Source organism: Brassica napus, chromosome C3 (assembly GCF_020379485.1).
Source record: "Brassica napus cultivar Da-Ae chromosome C3, Da-Ae, whole genome shotgun sequence".
Lineage (NCBI taxonomy): Eukaryota > Viridiplantae > Streptophyta > Magnoliopsida > Brassicales > Brassicaceae > Brassica > Brassica napus.
Window position 1 is genome coordinate 51,239,438 of NC_063446.1, and position 21,387 is coordinate 51,260,824.

Consider the following 21,387-nt stretch of genomic DNA (forward strand, 5'->3'; position numbering starts at 1 on the left):
TCGAGGATGGATCTACCTGATTTGTGCAGACGGTCTGAGTTACATATGAAGGATGATGGAACGATGCCAGTCCCGATATTCCAGTTGTCGAAGGAGGAAAAAAAAGAATTTCTGCGATGGTTTAAAAATGATATAAAATTTCCAGATGGGTACGCTTCAAAGTTTAGTAGGTGTATAGACGAGACGAATAGCAAGATTTCAGGTCTGAAAAGTCATGATTGTCACGTCATTATGCAGCGAATTCTCCCATTTGCGTTTAAGGAATTACTTCCCAAAAGTGTTCACATTGCCATTTCAGGTACATAATCTTAATAATTAGTTTGATATGTGTTATTATTGACTAACTCCTATTTATTTTTTTGTAGAGATAGAACTCTTCTTTCGTGATATATCTGCGAAGATACTTAAGCACGAAGATGTTGCCATTTTGAAAGAAAACATTGTGGTGAAGCTTTGCAATTTGGAGAAGATTTTTCCACCGTCGTTCTTCGATGTTATGGAACATCTGGCCGTACATTTAGCAGACGAAACTGCTTTAGGTGGTCCAGTGCAATATAGATGGATGTATCTTTTCGAGCGATACATGTACCATCTGAAAAAGAAAGTTAAAAATAAGGCGCACATTGGAGGTTCCATCGTTGCACAATATGTGAATGAGGAAATATCTATCGCTTCTGCTAACTTCTTTGGTAATCCACAAGTGGTACCTGAGGTTATAATCTGTTTAAAAAAATCGACATGATGTTCGAGGATACTTTGATTTTTTTTTTGTTATTGTTTCAGGATATCTGAAGTTATAATCTCTTAAAAAAATACATAGGATGTTCGAGGAGTTTATGTGGAGAGAAACCCGTATATGTCTGGTAATGACCAACAAATACTAAAAGACCAACAATTTGCCGAATGGGTGAAAAACTATGTGAGTTTCCGATATTATTTGATTTATAATTTGAATGAAACTTATCAATTATAGATATAAATTTAATTAACAGGTTGTGCAAGCGAGTAACACATATGAGTTTCCGATGTGGATGTTGGATTTTGTACAAGGTCCGCAACGTAAGTATAAATCTTGGCCGATTTACCATTCACGTGGCTACTGCTTCCACACACATAGCCATGAACAAGATAAGAAAACCCAACATTACGGCGTCCAAGTTCGTGGAACCACAGATGACTGACTATTACGGTTTGATCGAGGAGATAATGATGGTTGAGTATTTTGGTTCTGTTGGACTGAAGGCCATGGTTTTTAAATGTAAGAGGTTTGATACAACTGAAGGTCGAGGAATTCGAAAACATAAATCAGGAATCGTTGATGTGTCTCCGCGCTGGCAGTATGAGAAATATGATCCATTTATCTTATCTGGTAATTGTGATCAAGTTTGTTTTATTCCTTATCCGCGGGTACGACATACAACAGCCAACGATTGGTGGGCATGTACAAAAGTTATGCCTAGAGGGGTTCGAGAAACGTCCGAGGATGCTCTTGTTGCGTTATAAGATGATACACACAACCAAGTTGTTGCACGGAGCGTGATGGTGCGCATTGAGACGTATGTTGTCGAAAATGATTCAGATTATGAATCCACGCTAGTTGTTCGTCCTAATGACGAATACATTTCAGAAGATGAATTAGACGAGGCTTGTACTGATTCGGATTCGGAATCTGATTCAAGTTCTTAGTAAGTTTGTCGTTTATGAAGTTTTTCAAAATTGTAATATAAATAAGTAATCACTTGGTAATTTGTAGTTTATGAAGTTTAAAAAATTTGTAATATAAATAAGTAGTTTATGAAGTTTTTAAATTTATGAAGTTTTTAAATTTGTAATATATACTAAATTTATAATTTATGAAGTTTAAAATTTGGAAATATGAAACAACTAGATTTCTTAGTTTTAAAATGTTAATATATTTAAGTTATTTTAAGTTTCTTATATTCTTTAATTCTAATTAATAGTTTTGAGATTTCATAAAAAAATACTTTTTTTCTTTCTAAAACCTAACTAAACCCTAAACCCTATCTATGCCCTAAATCTATTTCCCACCACATAATAAACCCAAAAATTTTCCCTCCTAAACCCAAAACCCATTTCCCTCTAAACCCAAAATTTTCCCTATAAACCAAAGCCTAATTTCTATACTCAGGCAATTTTTTTCCCTCCACAAATTCATCACGTGTCTCTCTCTCTCTCTCGGAGTGTCTCTCGGTCTCAAACGCTCTCAAACCCTTCGCTGTCTCTCTCATTCTTTCTCGACCCTCTCTCACAGATTCCTCTCCCTCTCTCTCAACGATGGCTCCTTCGACCGGAATTCCAAACGAATCCCGTCGTCGCCCGCGCTCTACCGGATTACAGCTCCCAGGTTAGTGAGCCCCTCGTCTCTGTCTCAATTCCTCTTCCATCTAGGGTTCATTGGGTTTCGATTTAGACTTCCTAGGGTTTCGATCTAGGTTGTTTTTTGAGTTTCGATTTACATATTTAGTTAGGGTTTACATCTAAAAGTGTGGGTTTTTTTTCCAGTTTCGATTTACATGTTTATTTAGGGTTTACATCTAAAAGTGTGGGTTTTGATTTCAAGTTTCGATTTTTGTTTTCGGTTTTGTCTCCATTTCAAGTTTTGATTTTTTCCAGTTTCGATTTACATGTTTTTTTCTTCTGTCTACAGATATACGGCAAGGGGGACCTCAATTGACCTTATCAGAGCCTTTTGCCATTGCCCCATCTTCTTCTCCTCCCATCTCTGTACCTCCTGGAGTTGTACCTCCTGGAGCTGTTCCTCACGCATCTGTCGGCTCTTCAAGTGCAGTGCCTGCGGCTCCTGCCCCTTATGTCAGGAGAAGAGAAGATGCTCTGCTACATGCGCCATCCAGACGTAACCAGCCACACCTCCATCCTGACAAGATCAATGGAGCATTGTGGTAAGTTGAACTTAATGCTGTTTACTGTTAACTAACTTGTGTGATACATTACTAACTTGCATTACTAACTTGCATTTAGATTATAAAATTTAAACTATTGTGTTTGCCATTTAACAATGAAAAACATACATTACTGTTCTTTTTCAATCATCCTGGTCAAGTCTTAAACTCACTAGCCGACTTAGTAATGGTTTGTATTTTATTATACATTACAGGTTTGGATTTTATTGTAAACTACTACTGATAGATTGTAGGTATTTGTACAAGCATTAGACCAGGTTAAAAAAAATTATATGATGAACCGTGTATTAGTAGATTAAATGTAGAGTTTAATATATGATTTTTGTTTGATGTTTGCCATTGTCTTGTCTCAGGTTTGGTATTGATCCTGAAGTCCATGATTTTATCCGAGCAACATGGCAGGGAAACTATTGGGGGTCGTAGGCAAGCTGGAACTTCGTTCCACCTGAGAAGAAGGATCAGTGGTGGCATGCGTTCATTGTAAGTGCTTCTTTCCCTCTCCTTTTCCCTTTCTCAACTATAAGTAACGATCAATGTTTAACTCTAATGACTTATATTATGTTCTTTTGCAGCAACACTACTACTGGGAGGACCAATTCCATGATGAAATCTACTTGAAATGGAAGAAACAAACTCAGGTTACCGTCTGTGGCCGCATCAGCCAGAAAATGAGAGATAACCGGCAACCTTCCTACATGTCAGACGCTCACTGGGCAACAATGGTTGAGAAGTACAACACTGAGCAAGCGAAAAAGAAGAGTGCAAAAGCTGCAAAATCTCGTAAGTCTGCTCCAGTTGGGAAGAAGATGCACAAGCACGGTGCAGGCCCACGCTGTTTCCTTAACATTGAGTATAATATGGTAAGTTTTGCCTTGAGTTTATTTTCATAATTTTTTTTGCCTTAAGTGTTGTCTAACTTTCATCTGTTTCCTTTCTTATAGATGGTTGATGAAGGTTTGGATGAACCACCTTCATACACTGCCCTTGCGAGGAAGACTCACACGGGTAAAGATGGCTCCTTCCTAGACGAACGTACAGAGGAACTGGTGCTGGAGGTTGAGGAAGCCGTTGAAGAGATGTTACAAGATGGATCTCCACTTGGCGACAGTCAAACCGACTCCACTGCTGCTTCAAATGTAAAGCGATATCTTCTCAACCAAGAATACATCAAGGTCATCTCTTCTCTCATCCTTATTTTATTTATTTCAGCTTACTGGCTTAATACTTAGTTATTCAATTGTGATTAGAAATGCTTGTGATTGTCTAATTTAATTTTTGGAAATGCTTGTTACTGTCTTAGTTAGTTATTGGAAATGCTTGTGACTGTCTCAGTTAGTTATGGTGCTTGTGATTGGAAATGCGTGATCATGATTATTTTTCCTTTCCTTTTGCAGAGAGGAAAGACAAAGAAGGGTACAATCTACGGCCTTGGTAGTGTTCAGTACAAGAACAGCAGTGCTTCTGTGCTAATTCATGTCTCACTCAAGCGCAACCTTGACGTGGATATGCGCATGTCCGGCTTCGAGACCACAATTTCTGAAGTCAAGGAAGACATTGCTGGAGTCAAGGAAGATTTCACTGCTTTGAAGACAGAGATCAATGCTTTCAAGACTGAAGTCACGGGGGATGTCAGCAAGCCAAGCAACTCTCAACATTATTCTGCAAACTGTCCAATCTCAAGCTTCCACTCCTGCCTCAACTGCACAACCATTTCAGCCTCAACCTCAGTCACAACCTCAAGGTCAGCCCCAAGCTCCAGTTCAATCTCAACATCAGCCACAACCTTAAGCTCAGTCTACGGCTCCACCACAACATCTCTCGACCAATACCCATTCTGATTTAGATAGGTGGTGCCAAGAACTTGGTATGTAAGGTTTGGTCAGTTCATGTGGTAAGCTACAATATTTTGTGTACTTTGGTTCTAGTTTATGGATTTTTGAATGTTTGAAACTTCAACTTTTATGTAATATATTTCGGTTTCAATGATATAATGGCTTTCTATTCGCATATAGCATTTTATATAAATTTCAAATTTGTTTTTTATAATTGATTTTAATTTTTTTTAATAATTGGTTAAACTAGCCACAAAATTTTTCGTCACTAAAACGTAGCACATGTTACGAAAGAACCATAGCAAAACCGTGCCTGTTGTTACATTACATTTCGTATCAAATCGTAGCAAGTTGCTCAAATCGTGGCAACCTTTGCCACGAAAAGTTTCGTAGCAAAACGTGGCACTTTGCTACGATTTTTGATACGCGCTCTTTTTGCTACGCTCGTTTCGTAGCATTTTTTTCTGCTCCATATAGCCACGAAATCTTGGTCATACCCACGAAAATTCACGTGGCTGCAGCGATGTTTTTTACTAGTGTTAGTCTCACACAGTTATAAATGTTCAGACTGTCTAACGGATCAGAATAGACTAAGAGAGGATGAAGAAAATGTGTGTTTTCTTTGCAAAACATTCTTAATAACATCCTATTTACTAAAGAGAAACTAACATCGATTTCGTTTTTGTGTTAGCTTTATTGTGCATGAGAAAGGCTTGAACCTTGACATGTATTACTAATTACTACTTATATAGGCTGATCATCAGTGAAATAAAAATCTACTGGACGTGTGCGAAGAAGGCAATACTCTGGAAATGGAGTGCAGCTGCAAAGGTGATCTTAGACTTGTTTTTTTTTTTTTTTGGTAAAATGTTAAAATTATATTACCAAGTTTTCTCTTTTTGACAGAGATTACAAAGCAGAACTAGTAGCAAAAGTACAATAATTGAAACTAAACACAAGCTTACATACAAGACCTAAAGTCCGAGAGAGGACAGCAGGAGCATCCAAAGTACCGGAGAACAACGAGGCGAGCTCAGACCAAAGGACCGGAGCAAAGGAAGAGAGTCGACGGTTTCCGCGAGCCCGAGAGAAAGGCACCCTCAAACCTTGATTGCACGGTGCCTACAGCTTCCTAATGACCCACCAAGCAAAGCTAATCCAGAGAATCTCGAGCATGGATACATCTTAGACTTGTTCATGAAGCGTGAGGTTTAAACAAGTCTAACGTGCTCACAAGATGATCACACACCTGTAGATTCTGCCATGTGGCCTATCTCTCCAAAATCCAGAACTTCAACGTCATACTATATGGACTCTTCATGCCATCTATTTTGTGTGTTTGATGAACTTTTGTATCATAACAAGCTTTTTTTAATGATGTCATTTTCTGACATAACCGGTTACTAGATTTTATCGGCTTTTTTTAACAGTTAGCGGGCTACTAAACCAAACCATGTAATGTTACAATTCAAGATAATATTGTTGAAACATAAGTAATTTTTGCTATGAGTTATTTCAAACTATCTAACGATAGACATAACCATACAAAGAATATAAATATCTTAATAGAGAATCTTTTAATACTATCAACTAGGGTCGGTCCGTCCTACGGACGGGATACACTTTACTTGTGATCTAAATTATTATTTTTGTATGGTTTTATGGTTTGTGGGTTTAGGTTTGCATTTGCTAGAGATATGTATAATACACTATAAAAAATCATATTATATCACATAAATAGTATCAGAAAAATAAATGATATATTAATCTTTGTTAAGCAAGTAAAGATCAATTAAAAGATACAGTCGAACATCTATAAATTAATACTCAATAAATTAATAATCTATATAAATTAATAAATTTTGTCGGTCTCAACTTGGGCCGGTTCAAAATTTGATACAAATCGATAAAATAATAAGATAATATATTTTTAAAAAATTCTATGTAAATATATGGTCATAAATTAATAATTTATATATATACATATTTATATAAGTAAGAAAGTATTATTATATTGATTGTTTTATATTCTCAGTAGAATTATCTTTATATTTTCTTCACACTTAATTTATGCGATATGTTTATTAATATTATATCTAAAACCACATTTAAGTTCTGTGCAATATTTATTATATACGCCAAATAATATAATAAAATTAATATAAACGTCAAATTTCAAAAATAACAATTAATGTCTATACATTAAAATCAAATATTTTCTTATATTAGAATACATATATCTTAAAATAAGAAATCAAAATAAGGAAACTTTTGTAAATTAATATCTCTATAAACTAATAAAATTTCAAAGTCCCAACATTATTAATTTATAGAGGTTCTATTGTATATTGTATTTTCATATACGTTTAAAAATATGCAGTGTACTCTAAATTTTAAACAATTTTAATATTTACTATTGTTTCTGTTGTTCTTATTAGAAATCAAAGGTTTGATAAATTAATAAAAAAAAATTTATTTTTTCATTAATGTAATTATTTTACATTTTTAGTGTTTGTTATATTTTTATTATAAAAGTAAGTAAATTAAAAATACTTGTCACTACAGTTGAAATTCAATACATAATTATGAATTATTTTTCATTTTTATATATTTTTTTTTGAATGTGTTGGTACTTTTTATACATTTTTAAACCTATTGTTTTAGATAATGTGAAAAATGAGTCAATTTACAATTTGTTTTCTAAAGTTAGTTAAATAACATAACAATCTAAAATTGATTATTTTACTATACACACATTTTATTAAAACTTTTATCAAAATGAAAAGGAAAAAAATAAAAAATATTTTAAATTTCGTATACATGTTTAAAAATATTTAATGGCATAGAACATAATTTCATTGTTATTTGAGTTTTTTTTTTTAATTTAACAATTGGAGTTCATGTGATGCACTCTGTAAGATATATAGTCCTTGATAAGATAATTTGTGGAGGTCAATATTGGCAAACTTATTTAATTCATATTTAGAGAAGTCATTTAGTTGAGATAGAATATTCATTAATAAATCTTATTAGTGAGTGTGTTGATGATGACTCTTCGACTCAACCCAACTCCTTAACGTTATCAGCTATTTTCAACCAGGATGTTAACAGTAGTATGACTTAGGGTTGGAGAGAATTTCATGGAAACTCAGGCCGTTTCAGAGTTTGTGGAAGCAGAACAGGCGCCGGCTGCTGTGTACGGAAGAGGAGCGCGAACCCTGAAGCTGGATTTCTCCCGTCAACACAGTTAGGGTTGACGATAATGAGTCACCGGGCTTATGATCTAGGGTAGGCCCATGCTTCGCGTAGGATTTTATATTAAATTAGTTATATTAATATTTTTGTGTTAAAAGTTTGGTTACAATTTCTTTTTTACTCATTATTTATGTGAAATATTTGTTGAAATAAAGTATTATAAGATTACACGCCAAATTCATTGTTAGCTAAATTTCAATATAGATAATTATGGTTGTTTAAAAAGGAGCAATGTAAATCTTTTTTATATAAGGTATTAGGAGATTAAGTGTTAAAATATACAATAGTTACGATTATTTTAATGAAGCAAGGTTAAATATTATTTTTTTCACACTAATTTTTGAAAAATATTTGTATTGATTATGTAATAATTATCATTTATAATTTTCCATAATTTCCAAAAAAATATGTCATTCATTCTTTTTATCGACATAAATTTTTATAAATTGTGAAAATATCGTAAATAGACCTTTAATGGAATTTTGTACTTATTTTTGAAACTTATATATTTTAACCAAATTATTTTTTTTGGATAATTTTTTAGCATTCTTAAGTTATATTTTGTATTCTAAATAAAAATGCATAAGTTATATTTTGTATTCTAAATAAAAATGCATTGTTTTATTATATTTTGCTATTTCTTCTTTTTTTTTACAACAATAATAACTAAACTAAGATAAAGGTCCTACCGACTCGGAAAGCCAAGCCGGTGGGGTGGAATCAACATAGAGCACAGCTAAGGGGAAACTCTGAGCACCTCGTGCAAGCTTGTCCGCCACTAGATTAGATGCTCTTGGTATATGTTGAATCTTGAAGGAAGGAAACAAACTCTTACTGCGTCGAAACTCCTCCAAGTATGTAGCAAAAGCTGGCCATTCGTCAGGTGAGGACACCATCTTCACTAGTTGAGAACAGTCTGTTGCAAAAACTACGTCTGAAAAATCAAGGGTCTTCATGCACCTCATAGCCCATATCAAAGATTCACTTTCTGCATGTAGAGCTAATAAGCTTCTTCGGAAATTCATTGCCCCCATCATCTTCTCTTCTAATCCTACGCCTCGGCAGAACCATCCTTACCTGGAGAATTTATCATTCTCCTTCCACGCACCATCTATAAAACAAATCCTCGAGTGACCCAAATATTACCAGTCAAAAGCTTGTGTACCCTGAAACTGCCTTTTTGGAATTGTTATTTGAGCCTCCGCCCATACCTCACTCTCCACTCCCGTAATTCGAAGAATTTCCTGAGGGTTTCCATCTCTATTATTAAAAACTTTATTATTTCTATTTATCCAAATGTACCATAATATCCATGGAAAGTTATTAAAATCATATTCTTTTGGCAATCTTCAGAAAAGATAATCCATATTAGTAAACACCGAAGCGGTGGGGAAAATACCAGGGGCTGAAGGGATTTTTGATAAAACCCAGGTTTGCAGAGCTGGTGGGCATTCAACTAAAGCATGATTCACTGACTCTTCCTCTGCACCACAAATACTGCATCGTATATCACAATTAATACCTTGTGCCCTAATTTTTTGCCACCGAAATAGTACCGGAGAGAATTTGCCAAATAAAATGTCTAAGTTTCGGGGCCTATTTCTTCTTTTTTACAAATTTATTTTTGTTTAATTTTAATTATGTATTAATTTTGGTTATAGTTTTTCATTATTATTATTTTTTCTCTAAATTAATTAGTTTTGGTCAGATGAATTAAAATTTGTTGATGATTTTTTATTGGCCTAGGTTTGATAAATCGTTCACAATAACGTAAATTGATTTCTTTTTCTTAGTGTTCTTATTAACTTGTTCTATTTATTTTTACACTTTATGTATTTTTTGATTATTCTATGTCCGTATATTATATTTATTTGTTTTTTGACAAAGGGTTTAATTTACTTGATGATTAGAATATCTATACTATAAAACAGGAACATGTCCAATTGATATTAGTTCAGTCGAAATTTGTTTTTTTAACGTCTGATTAATTATGCTATTATAACGATGAGAAATATTACATAGACGATTTTACAGCCGACAATTCAACCATCATATGAGAATACACGTCTGACTACATCACTCCGAGCCGCCCTATGAGATCCATGTTCGATGATACGTCCTGCACCATGCTGAAGACCTCTTTGTAACCTTTTTTTTTCATAATCTGCATAATTTGTGTTTTTTGGGCTTTGAACCTCAAAACTCCTGGTGTAGAAACATTAATGAACCATTAGTCAAACATAAGGACCAAGGGGACTTCCACAGTTCAGTCCAATTATGTATTCCTTTTATTTAGGAGTTATTTATTATTATCTTTACATAATCTGATTTTGTTTATAACGTCCATTTGATCGTAATTTTAGGACCCAGTCGACGGTTGCATATAACAATAGTTACCCCTTTCTTTTTTCCGACATGATTCTTTTCTTTTTTACTATATTAAACTGTTCTATATTTGAATTATTATTATTAAAGCAAATTATCATTTTAATCTGTTAGAGACCATATTAACTTCGACCCATATGATTATATGAACAGCATTAACACAGACCCATGCATATGATTATTTGAACAGCATTAACACAGTCCTAATCTTACTTTCATATGGCGCCTCTTGACGACGGCGACTCTGAAGGCGAAAACCCTAGTGGTGGTGGTGGTGGCGGAGGCTCCGTCTCGACAGGTACAAAAGAAGGGGATCTGGTTTGTGTCTCAGTAAGGGACTCCGAGTCGAGAGAAGTGCAAGGTGGGACTTTGAATCTCGATAAGGAAGGGAAGCAGGAGGAGAGTGAGGGCGGGAGATTGGGGGATATGGTTGATTCTCCGATCTCTATTAAGGATGATGCTAGTAAGACTGATTCTCCATGGTTGAAGAATAGTCAGGCCGGTCCTTTGGAACCGGTCATTGAAGTTGTCGGAGGAGTGGCTTCGATGCAAATTCCGGAGGATATCTTCGATGGGTCAGAGCTGTTGTGGAAGTCATTTGTGGTGGGCTATTTCATAGGAGATGCCCCTCATATCGGCTCAGTGCACGCGACTGTAAATCGCATTTGGTCTTCACCCAAACTGGATCAAAGATCGATGTGCAGTTTATCGAGAAGAATACTTTTCTTTTTCGTATTGATAACAGCCAGATGAGGACTCGTGTGTTGCAGAGGAAATATTGGCACATTAGAGATGTTCCATTAGTGGTGAATGTTTGGTCTCTGGAGTCGGCGCTCAACCCTCCTGACCTGACTTCGATGCCTCTATGGGTTGATTTGTGTGGAGTTCCAAACGATCTTTATTCGCATAAATGTCTGAAGTGTCTGACAAGAGCAGTAGGACGTTTTGTTAAGCTGCATCCTAACACGGAGAGATGTATTTGATTGGATGTAGCACGTGTGTTGACTGAAGTGAATCTCTATGAACCTCTGGTGGAAAAGATCACGTTCAAAGATAAGGAAGGAGTGGAAAGAGAGATTGGGGTGAACTTTCCATGGCTTCCACTTCGATGTACTATGTGTAGGAAATGGGGGCATAAGGGGCAAGACTGTACTGGAAAGGACGTCAAACTGCTGAAGAAACAAGAAGAAGGGGAGAAAGGGAAGCAGGGTGAGAATTCGGTTGATGTTGCAAAGGACATTGGGTTGGATGGTAGGGCTCTAAGTGAACTTCTTCAGGATCTGGAAGCGATCACTCCTTGACCTGCTATACATGATTCATCTAATGGTATGGAAGTTGATATTAATCATAAGGCCTTCGAGGAGCAGCATTTAAAGGCTAGAGAAAAGGCCCAAGGGATTCAGTTGATTGAGCCGACCACTGAAGCATTTCACACTGCTGATACGGGTAGTTGGGAAAATGTTCATGGAAGGAGGAAAGGGACAGAAGTTGGTGGAAGCCAGAGCCATCAGGGATCACTACAAAAGCGATATGCAGATGAGAAAGGGATTACAGTTTCACCATCCAGATTTAGTCCTCTACAAGATATCAATGAGGATGAAGAGGAAGAGAAAGAAGAGCTATTGAAAGAAGTTGAGGATGGAAAGATCTTGGAGAGCAAAGCAGCAGGAAAGAAAATTCAGCGAACGCAAGTAATGAGTGGTAGGCGTTCTGCAGCGTCTGGGAAGCAAACTAGGAGCAAGGTTGCTCGTTCTAAGGATCTATTGTATGTGGGGTTGCAGGGCACATCGAAAAAAGCTTCCGGTAGGAAGTTATGAAGTCCTTCTTCGCTTGGAACATGCGTGGATTCAACATGACACGCAAGCACAGAGCTCTTAGAACATGGTTACAAAAGGAAAAGCCATCTTTCGGATGTTTTTTGGAAACGAGAGTACAGGAAGGCAATCATAAGAGATGTATGAATGCAGCTATGCCCACTTGGAATTCTCTGGCTAATTAATATTTTCATCACCTGGGCAGAATTTGGTTTTGCTGGTCTAGTGACATTGTAGTTACGAGGATGCATATGAGTGCGCAAGTTATTACATGTGTCATTCAAATCCCAAGCACATGAGAGCAATTTATTTGCTCGGCGATATATGCGTTCAACACGGCTGGTGAGAGAATGACACTATGGGAAGAGCTGAGGGATACTAAGGCGGCTTACTGTCATCTCAATTTACCATGGATTATTGTGGGGGATTTTAATGCCACACTCTCTTCTTGTGAGCATTCTCGGGCTATGGATTACAAAGGTGATCAGATAGGGATGATGCACTTTCAGGAGGTAATGACTGATTGTATGGTAACGGATCTGCCATATACATGGGCTCTTTTTACATGGTGGAATAAAAGAGTTGAAGACCCGGTTGGGAAAAAGTTAGACAGAGCTCTGGTTAATAGTGAATGGCTGAATCATTATCCTCATTCTTCTGCACAGTTTGATGCTGGGGGAGTTTCTGATCATGCCCGATGCGTGATACGTACGTCAGGTACTGTGTATCAAGCTCGTAAAACATTCCGGTTCTTTAACTGCCTTACAGAACATCCAGATTTCCTAGCTACGGTTAAGGAAGTATGGGATACTACAGAGCCTACTCACCACTAAAGGTCAGCTCTCTCTCGGTTTCATAAGAAGATTAAGCTCCTCAAACAGCACTTGCGGGCATTGAACAAGACGCACTATGGGGATTTACCAGCGCGAACTAAACAGGCCTATGAAGAGTTATGTAACTGTCAGAACAACCTGCTACAAGATCCTAGTCCTGAAAACATAGCTATAGAAGCAGCAGCAAAAGAGAAGTGGAATAGATTAGCTCGCATTGAGGAGAAATTTTACATGCAAAAATCTTGTGTTCGTTGGCTGCAAGTGGGAGATCAAAACACAAGGTTTTTTCACTCAGTGGTGCAGGCAAGGGCTGCTCGAAACACGATCAGAAGCTTGGTTAATGGGCAGGGAATAGTGCTCACATCTGATCAGGATATTAAAAAAGAGGCAGTCTCTCACTTTCAGACATTCTTGCAGAGTCAGGATGCTACATTGGAGGAAACTTCAGTTGCTTCCCTTCAGGATTTGTTAACATACCGGTGCTCAAATGACACTATATCAGGCTCTCCATGCTTTACCTAACGGCAAGGTCTCATGTCCAGATGGCTTCACCAAAGAATTCTTTGTTCCACTATTATAGGCAGGGAATTCATTGTGGCAGTGCAATCTTTTTTTCTCTTTGGCTCCATGCCTTATGGTGTTAATGCTACCATCCTCTCTCTCATACCAAAAACAACAAATGCACAGACAATGAAGGAGTATAGACCAATAGCATGTTGCAACTTCTTATACAAGGTTATCTCCAAATTTCTTGCTAATAGAATCAAAATCATATTCCCTGAAGCCATTGAAGCCAACCAATGTGCTTTCATCACAGATCGGTTATTATTGGAGAATGTTTTGCTTGCCTCAGAACTAGTTAGTGGCTATCACAGATCAGTGACTGGAGCGAAATGCGCTATCAAGTTTGACATTTCCAAGGCCTTTGATACGGTGAAATGGTCTTCCATCACCTCGGTTCTGCTTGCCGAGGGTTTACCTCCTCAGTTTGTCAATTGGATCCGGCTCTGCATCACTACTGCTGCGTTTTCAGTGTCTGTCAATGGTAGTCTGGAGGGTTTTTTCACTAGTGCGTGAGGAATTCGGCAAGGTTGCTAACTCTCTCCATATCTCTATGTTATACTCAGCAATGTGCTCTCTAAGCTCTTGAACAAAGCAGCAGCAGCAGGCGAGTTTGATTACCATCCGCAGTGTGAGGGAGTTAAGCTCACTCATTTAAGCTTTGCTGATGATATACTGGTTTTCAGCAAAGGCACATCAGATTCTCTTATGGGCGTTTTGGAGGTTATGAAAAGATTTGCTCGAATGTCTGGTCTCCACATTAATGTCGCTAAGTCTTCTATTTTCGCATCAGGGCATAATGTTAGTGAACTACTTGCTGCAGCAGAATCGTTGAACATTGGAGTGGGTACGCTACCTATTCGCTACCTCGGCATGCCGCTGACGACTAAGACACTCACCAGTCATGACTATGAACCATTGATAGATAAAATCAGAAGTAGAATGCTCTGCTGGTCCAACAAAACTCTATCGTTTGCAGGAAGGCTCCAGCTGATTAAATCAGTAATAGCCAGTACAGTCAATTTTTGGAGTAAGGCTTTCATACTGCCTGCGAAGTGTCTTGATAAGATAGAGAGTATGTGTAGCATCTTCCTCTGGCCAGGTTCACCAACACAGACTCATAAATCAAAGGTCAGTTGGGATGATTTGTGTGTCCCAAAAGAGGAGGCAGGTCTTGGAATCAGGAAGCTGCGGGAGTCGAACAGGGTATTTGCTCTGAAATTAATTTGGCGCCTATTCACTCAACCTTCTTCATTATGGGTGAGTTGGGTAAAGCATTATTTTCTCAAATATAATTCATTCTGGGATGTAAGAGATGATACAAAAGGACCCTGGATATGGAGGAAGTTACTTAAATTGAGGGATGTGGCCTATGAATTTTTGAGGTTTGATATTCAAGATGGAAACAACTGTCACTTTTGGTTTGATGATTGGTTGGGGCAAGGGAAGTTGATTGACATCACAGGTTCTACAGGCACTACTTATCTGGGAATTATGAGACACGCTAAGGTTAGCGATGCTGTTACATTGGAGGGGTGGAGCATACAAGGAAGCAGAAGCCGTAGGTTCCACGAGTTGAGAAATAGTATCCTACAAAGAGAACCTCTGCAGCCAGAGAACGGCAAGGACATAGTGTTGTTGAAAATGGGAGTGATGACTGCAGAGATCACTACTCTGCGGCTAGTACGTGGGAGCAAGTGAGGTCTAGGAGGCATACAGTCGAGTGGAGTCGAGTAATCTGGTTCACACAAGGGGTCCCATGATTCACATTCATAACCTGGTTAGCAGTGAAGAATAGATTATCAACTGGTGACCGTATGAGACAATGGGGAATGGTACATAGTTGTGAGCTTTGTGGAGAGAGGGATGAAATGCGTGATCATCTGTTCTTTGCATGTCCTTACTCCTACACAGTGTGGGAGAGCTTGGCTAGGAGACTTATTGGCAATAGCATTAACCCGGATTGGCAATGGACATTGCAGCGCATATAGAGAATGAGGCAATGTGAAGTTGATACTGTTTTGGTGAAGCTATCGTTGCAGACCACAATCTACCACATTTGGAGAGAAAGGAATGGTAGGCGTCATCAGCAAAGTAGAGTTACCACTGATCACAAGCGACGGCGCATTGATAAGGCAGTGAGAAACAAAATCTCTTCACTCAAATAAAAATTCGATCATAAATATGGAGGATTACTCAGTCGATGGTTCCAGCTTAGCATGTGAACAAGATGTGGTTCATACATAAAGATAGTAGAGTAGCCTTACTTATGTAAATAACATTCTTTGCTTGATCAATAAATTTGATATTTCATCAAAAAAAAAAAGCAGTCCTAATAATAATACTAATTTCAACATAGTTAAAGTGAATGTTAAGATCTATATCAATACTATTAAATTAGAAAATGTCTAGTTGATATTAGTTCAGTTCAATTTAAAATATAACTGTATCTAAAATATAACTGCATAACGTTATATAAATGCATCTAAATGAATATATTTTAAAGGGATAACCACCTTAAGTTCGATTTAAAGTACTACGTAGATGGCAACAAAAATTTATAAAAATATATTTTTGTATTTTTTTCGTTATTGGGTGTTTAAATAAAAATATAAACTCTTATATATGCCAAAATATGTAATACGAAAAACACTTATATGGCAAAATATGTAATACAAAATATGTAATACGAGAAACTCTTATATATGGCAAAATATTATTAAATGTGATTTTACTTAAAGTTAGTGAAGACCATATTGATCCATTTACATATATATATATATAACAGAATATATTAAAAATTAAATTTTTCAAACATTTTTCAAAAAATTTGTTCAGGTTTTGGTGCAGGTTTGGGTTTGATATTTGTTTTTAGATATAACATTTTAAGAACCATCCAAATATATAAGCCATCTCTGATAGAGTATGAGGTTTTGATTTTCAGGTCGATTCTGAATCGGGTTTTTTGAATACAAATATTCGTGACTAATTATGTTAGATAACTAATAAGAAAATATAATATGTTGTAATTTTTAGGAATAAAGTTTAAAAATAATTTCTGAAATAAATCTGGTATAAGTGTATAGTTATACAATTTGACATATTTTAATATAATTACCAAAAAATATATTAAAGTACATTAATAATAAACACAAATATGATTACAAGAAAAACACAAATAAATTTTTTTTTTAAAAGAACAAAAAATATACCCGCCCTTTCAAGGACGAGTCAAAATCTAGTATTCTATTAAAACAAGAACATGACCTATTGATATAGGTGTGGTCTAACTATTTTAATACAATTATAAAAAAGATTTTATTAATTATTTAAGAGAAATATTATACAAAGACACACAAATATGATTTAAAAATACAAATATAAAAATTAAATTTCTAAAAAAATATAAAACAAAAAATATATCCGTCCTTAATAGGGCAGATCAAAATCTAGTTTTAACTAAATTCAAATTATTTTAACTAAATTTGTTTTTGTGTTATATATTTTTTCTTGATTTCGTTTAAATTTCTGATTTGATTATGTATTAATAACTGATTATGGTTTTCAATATTTTCTAATAATTTTTCTAAGGTTAAATTTTGTAACAGAAAGGAAGAAAATTTTGTAAGATTTTTACGTTTTGTTACCTTGAATTTGATGAACCATGTAAAAGATTTTATTTTCATTTTGTTTTTGTGAAGTTATTTATTTATTTTGAAATTGTGTATTTTTAGTTATTTTATGCGGTTGTTGCTAAATTAACATACGTTGTTAGAATGATGAGTGCAAAATTTTTTGTCGAAAACCAAACTACCAACTGTTTGATTAACAGATTTGATTTAAATACTAAAAATAATTTAAAAAATTGAGATTTTTTATTAACTGGAAGTTTTCAATTATTTACTTTCCAAAGATTCCAAATTCTAATAAAAACCCACCAATTTTATAATTCCTTAACTATAACTAACGTAATCGAGATCCTAATGGGCGGCTAAACCGGTCACCAGATGCTTCAATGTAACCGAATCAAGTCGGTTGTCTTTCTCGCGAAAGATTTGCAAGCCCATGCTCATCGAGTTAGCTAATAGTTGAACCAAGTAAACCGTAACATCCGTAATTTTCGAAATAACTTAAATAAATAAAAAGTCTGAAATTTCGATTTATTTGTTCTCAAAAGTCAACTCAGTCGTAAATCCAATAAATATCCATAAATCCAAATAACATAATAAATTCCGAAAGTATCGATAAAAGCATAAAATCCGCAAGTCTGAAAAAGACAGAAATAAAATTCCCAAAACACCAGTCCGATAGCAATCACTCCTGCTCGTCAGTCTCACCTGAGAGAGGAAGGAATAGGAGGGGTGAGAAACAAGGGAGTTACTCCGTGAGGTATGGGATGCTAAACACGCAAACCACTGACTTGAGTAATAGAACTCCCATTATGGAAGTTTAGCTCTAACATGAACAAACAAGATGCCTAAAGCATTACACAACACAAAACATGCGATGATAGCATATAGCTAGTCCATACACCCCGCATCTCCTCATACGGATATATATATACGTACGCTGCGTCGCTAGTACAGTCTGTCTCTGTACCCCCGCCCTCCAAAGCTGCGTCGAATGCAAACGTTTCTGCACCCACGCCCCACACAATCTGCGTCGCTAGCCCAGACGTCTCTGAGCCTCCGCCCACCAAAGCTGCGTCGCTAGTCCAGACATCTCTGGACCCCCGCCCTCTCACATAGTCCCTACTCATACCTATGTATACATATATATATAAATATCACATCTCTTAACATCACACAATCAAATCAACGGTTGAATCCTCTAGACCCAAGTTCCAGTTTACAATGAATGAACTAACTAGCAATCAAGACTCAAACAGACTCAATTCAAACAGACGGATCATGATTAGAAATCTAAACTACGATAGAGAGAATTCTACACTGGTACGGGATTTACGGAATAGACCCTCACCTTAGCCAAGTTCGGAGACAGATCATGAATTGCTCTAGAGCGGATATGTCTCCACTAACAACAGTCAGAAAAGGTGTCTTCGTATTAATAATAGTGTTAAATGAATTGTGCTCCAATAATATCTTCATACGCCATCATTTTAAGTGATGCACGAGCAACTCCAAGTCTAGGTTGGCACAAGATTCAACTATACACATGTAAGAACTCGATGAAGGTTTATGATATACATGTAACTTGTATCACAAGTAACAGAGAAGACAACACTTAGCTAATACGGCTTGGATCACGATTGATGACGACGGCTGGTACGATCTCCGGTGATCATGGAACGACATGCCTTGTTTCTGAAATGACTCATGGCTAACGACGGAATAGATCGGAGCCGGTGGTGGCTGGAGATGACAAACGTCATCGCTAGGGTTGCCTCATCTCCACTTCTCTTACGATTGAATCCATAAGAGAGCTACAGCCATGGCTAGCCGATGGTAAGGGTTGGTGATCTCCAACACGTCATGACCTCTCCGGTCAACCATGATCCAATGAAAGCACTAATGGTGGCTCCGATGAGAAACACTCCCTCTCTGATGATAGACGGTGCTCCGACAGTGGACGACAACAATAGCTTCGGTGTAAAGCAAGACGGCACGAGGGAATATGGCTGAAATGGTGATTACGGCTAGGTCAAATAGGAGAAAGGTAGACGCGTACACTGATATATATATTGCACGGTTTGACCAAAATGTAGAGAGGGTTTTAGTTATAATTATTATTGTAATTGTAATTAAACCAAATCGGTTTTGATAAACCGGGTCGTTACAATTCTCCCCCACTAATAAAGAATTCGTCCTCGAATTCAAATGTCTAACCGGTACCATTCTGAAAAAGTTCTGGATTGTCAATTCTCATGAGTTTGGGTTTCCCAGTCTCTTGAATTTTTGTCTCTCTCTTAACGAATTTTTGATCACATGGTTATCATCCACTGAATCACTTTCACTTACCGGTCTAACAAAGTGGTATAGGCCTACCATAAATAGCCTCATACGGTGTCATCTCGAACGATAGTTGTCGATGTAGGCAAAATCTGCTAGATGTAATGCTTTCCGATCTTCCATCCCACTGTAAGACGCAATCCCTGAGCATGTCCTCTAAGTATGAATAGTCCTCTTTGACTAACCATATGTATGCTGATAATAAGTTGTATTCATGTGGATCTTTGTCCCAAGTTCCTTCTGAATGAATCCAAAAATGTAGACGTGAACTTCGAATCCCAATCCGATACAATGTTGACATCCATGGAACATCCCAAACTCAATAATGTAGGTCTGCTCCAACTGATTAGCTTTGACTGTCTTCTTAATTACTTAGGAAATGGGCTTACCTGGTAAGTCTATCCATGACTACCCATGTGGCATCCTTTCCACATATGGTGATTTAAAATCCAATAACAATGTCCATAATCACCATGCCTCATTTCCACTCCGGCAAAAGCAAGCTCAAAAATAACATGATAGATAATTGATCATCTGTCATAGCCATCTGACATGTCTGACACTGTGACGCAATGAAGCTACAACTCTCTTCATACTAGACCAATTATAGTTAACACTTCATATCTTTGTACCCCTTGGTGTTCCCGGTGGGTAGAGAAACACAAGTGATGTATTTGATGTAAGATCCCTTTTCTTAACAGCTTATCGTCCAACACACAACTTGGTTTTGGTACAGGTACATTCTGCTCAAAACTATCCCGCTCAATACTTATGATATCCAATACTCCCCATCTTGATCGTCTTACAAAGCCATAACGCTAACATGTGCTTGGCGTATCCTCCATAACAAGACTGCCTGCTCTAAAGTCTCAAGGCCATTTGTCTCTCCATCGACAGTAATGGCACACAATCTGAGACTAGCAAATGTCCCAGTAAACTCATGAACCTCTTTAGTTCCTAATACATCGCTCATGTGCCTGCCCAAGGTATTTGTCACCTTGTTGTCTTTACCAGATGGTATGCAATATCCAAACTGTAGCCTGCTACCAACTCAATCCAACTGCACTGTCCAAGTACAAGTTTTAATGAATGAAGATAAATTTCAGACTTCAATAATCCCAGAGAATCTGAACTTCCTTCCTGTACAATTACAATCTCCAAAACTATAACGCAGATACCACTTCAACCACTACGAATCATGAATAGGGTAGTGGGTCTCGTGAGGTCTCAACTGATGTAATGTATATAGAATGACCTGATCCTCATGCATCAATACACAATCCGGAAACGCTCATCATGCTCCCTCTACTCCAAGAATAACTCAATGGGGTCGTCAATGCGTACAATCGCGCACTTGTCCAAGTGTTCGCGAAAGACATCATTCATAAGCTTCTCAAATGCTATCGGTGCATTCGTTGATCCAAAATGATATCACCAAAACATATAGTATCCATAACGAAAACGGAAACCCACATTCCATACACACTCCTCAACTATAGCAATCTGATGATGTCCTGATGCCAAGACAACCTTCGAGAACCATGAACCTCCATGCAGCTAATTCAACAACGCAACAATATGATGGTTACCATGTTCAAGTCTATGTAGTCGATACAAAGCCTGAAACTCTCATCATTTTTTTTTCTTTACAAACAACACTGGTGCTCCCACGGCGAATAACTCGGCCTTATAAACCTCTTGTTTGATGAATCTTCCATATGTTCTTTCAGCTCAGCCATCTCTATTGGCGCCAATCGGTATAGAACTCGTGAAACCGGTGCTGTCCCTGACTCCAA

General features: G+C 36.9%; 1 protein-coding gene across 1 annotated transcript; it reads right to left on the minus strand.

Moving 5' to 3' along the window:
- Nucleotides 1-8,700: 8,700 nt before the first annotated feature.
- On the minus strand, nucleotides 8,701-9,054 carry LOC106408222. Its single transcript, XM_013849034.2, has one exon. It carries the CDS (start codon nucleotides 9,052-9,054, stop codon nucleotides 8,701-8,703), a length of 354 nt encoding a protein of 117 aa, XP_013704488.2.
- Between the last annotated feature and the right edge of the window lie 12,333 nt (nucleotides 9,055-21,387).

Excerpts from the sequence above, each read along its gene's own strand:
- LOC106408222 (XM_013849034.2), bottom strand. The coding sequence starts at position 9,054 with ATGAATTTCCGAAGAAGCTTATTAGCTCTACATGCAGAAAGTGAATCT.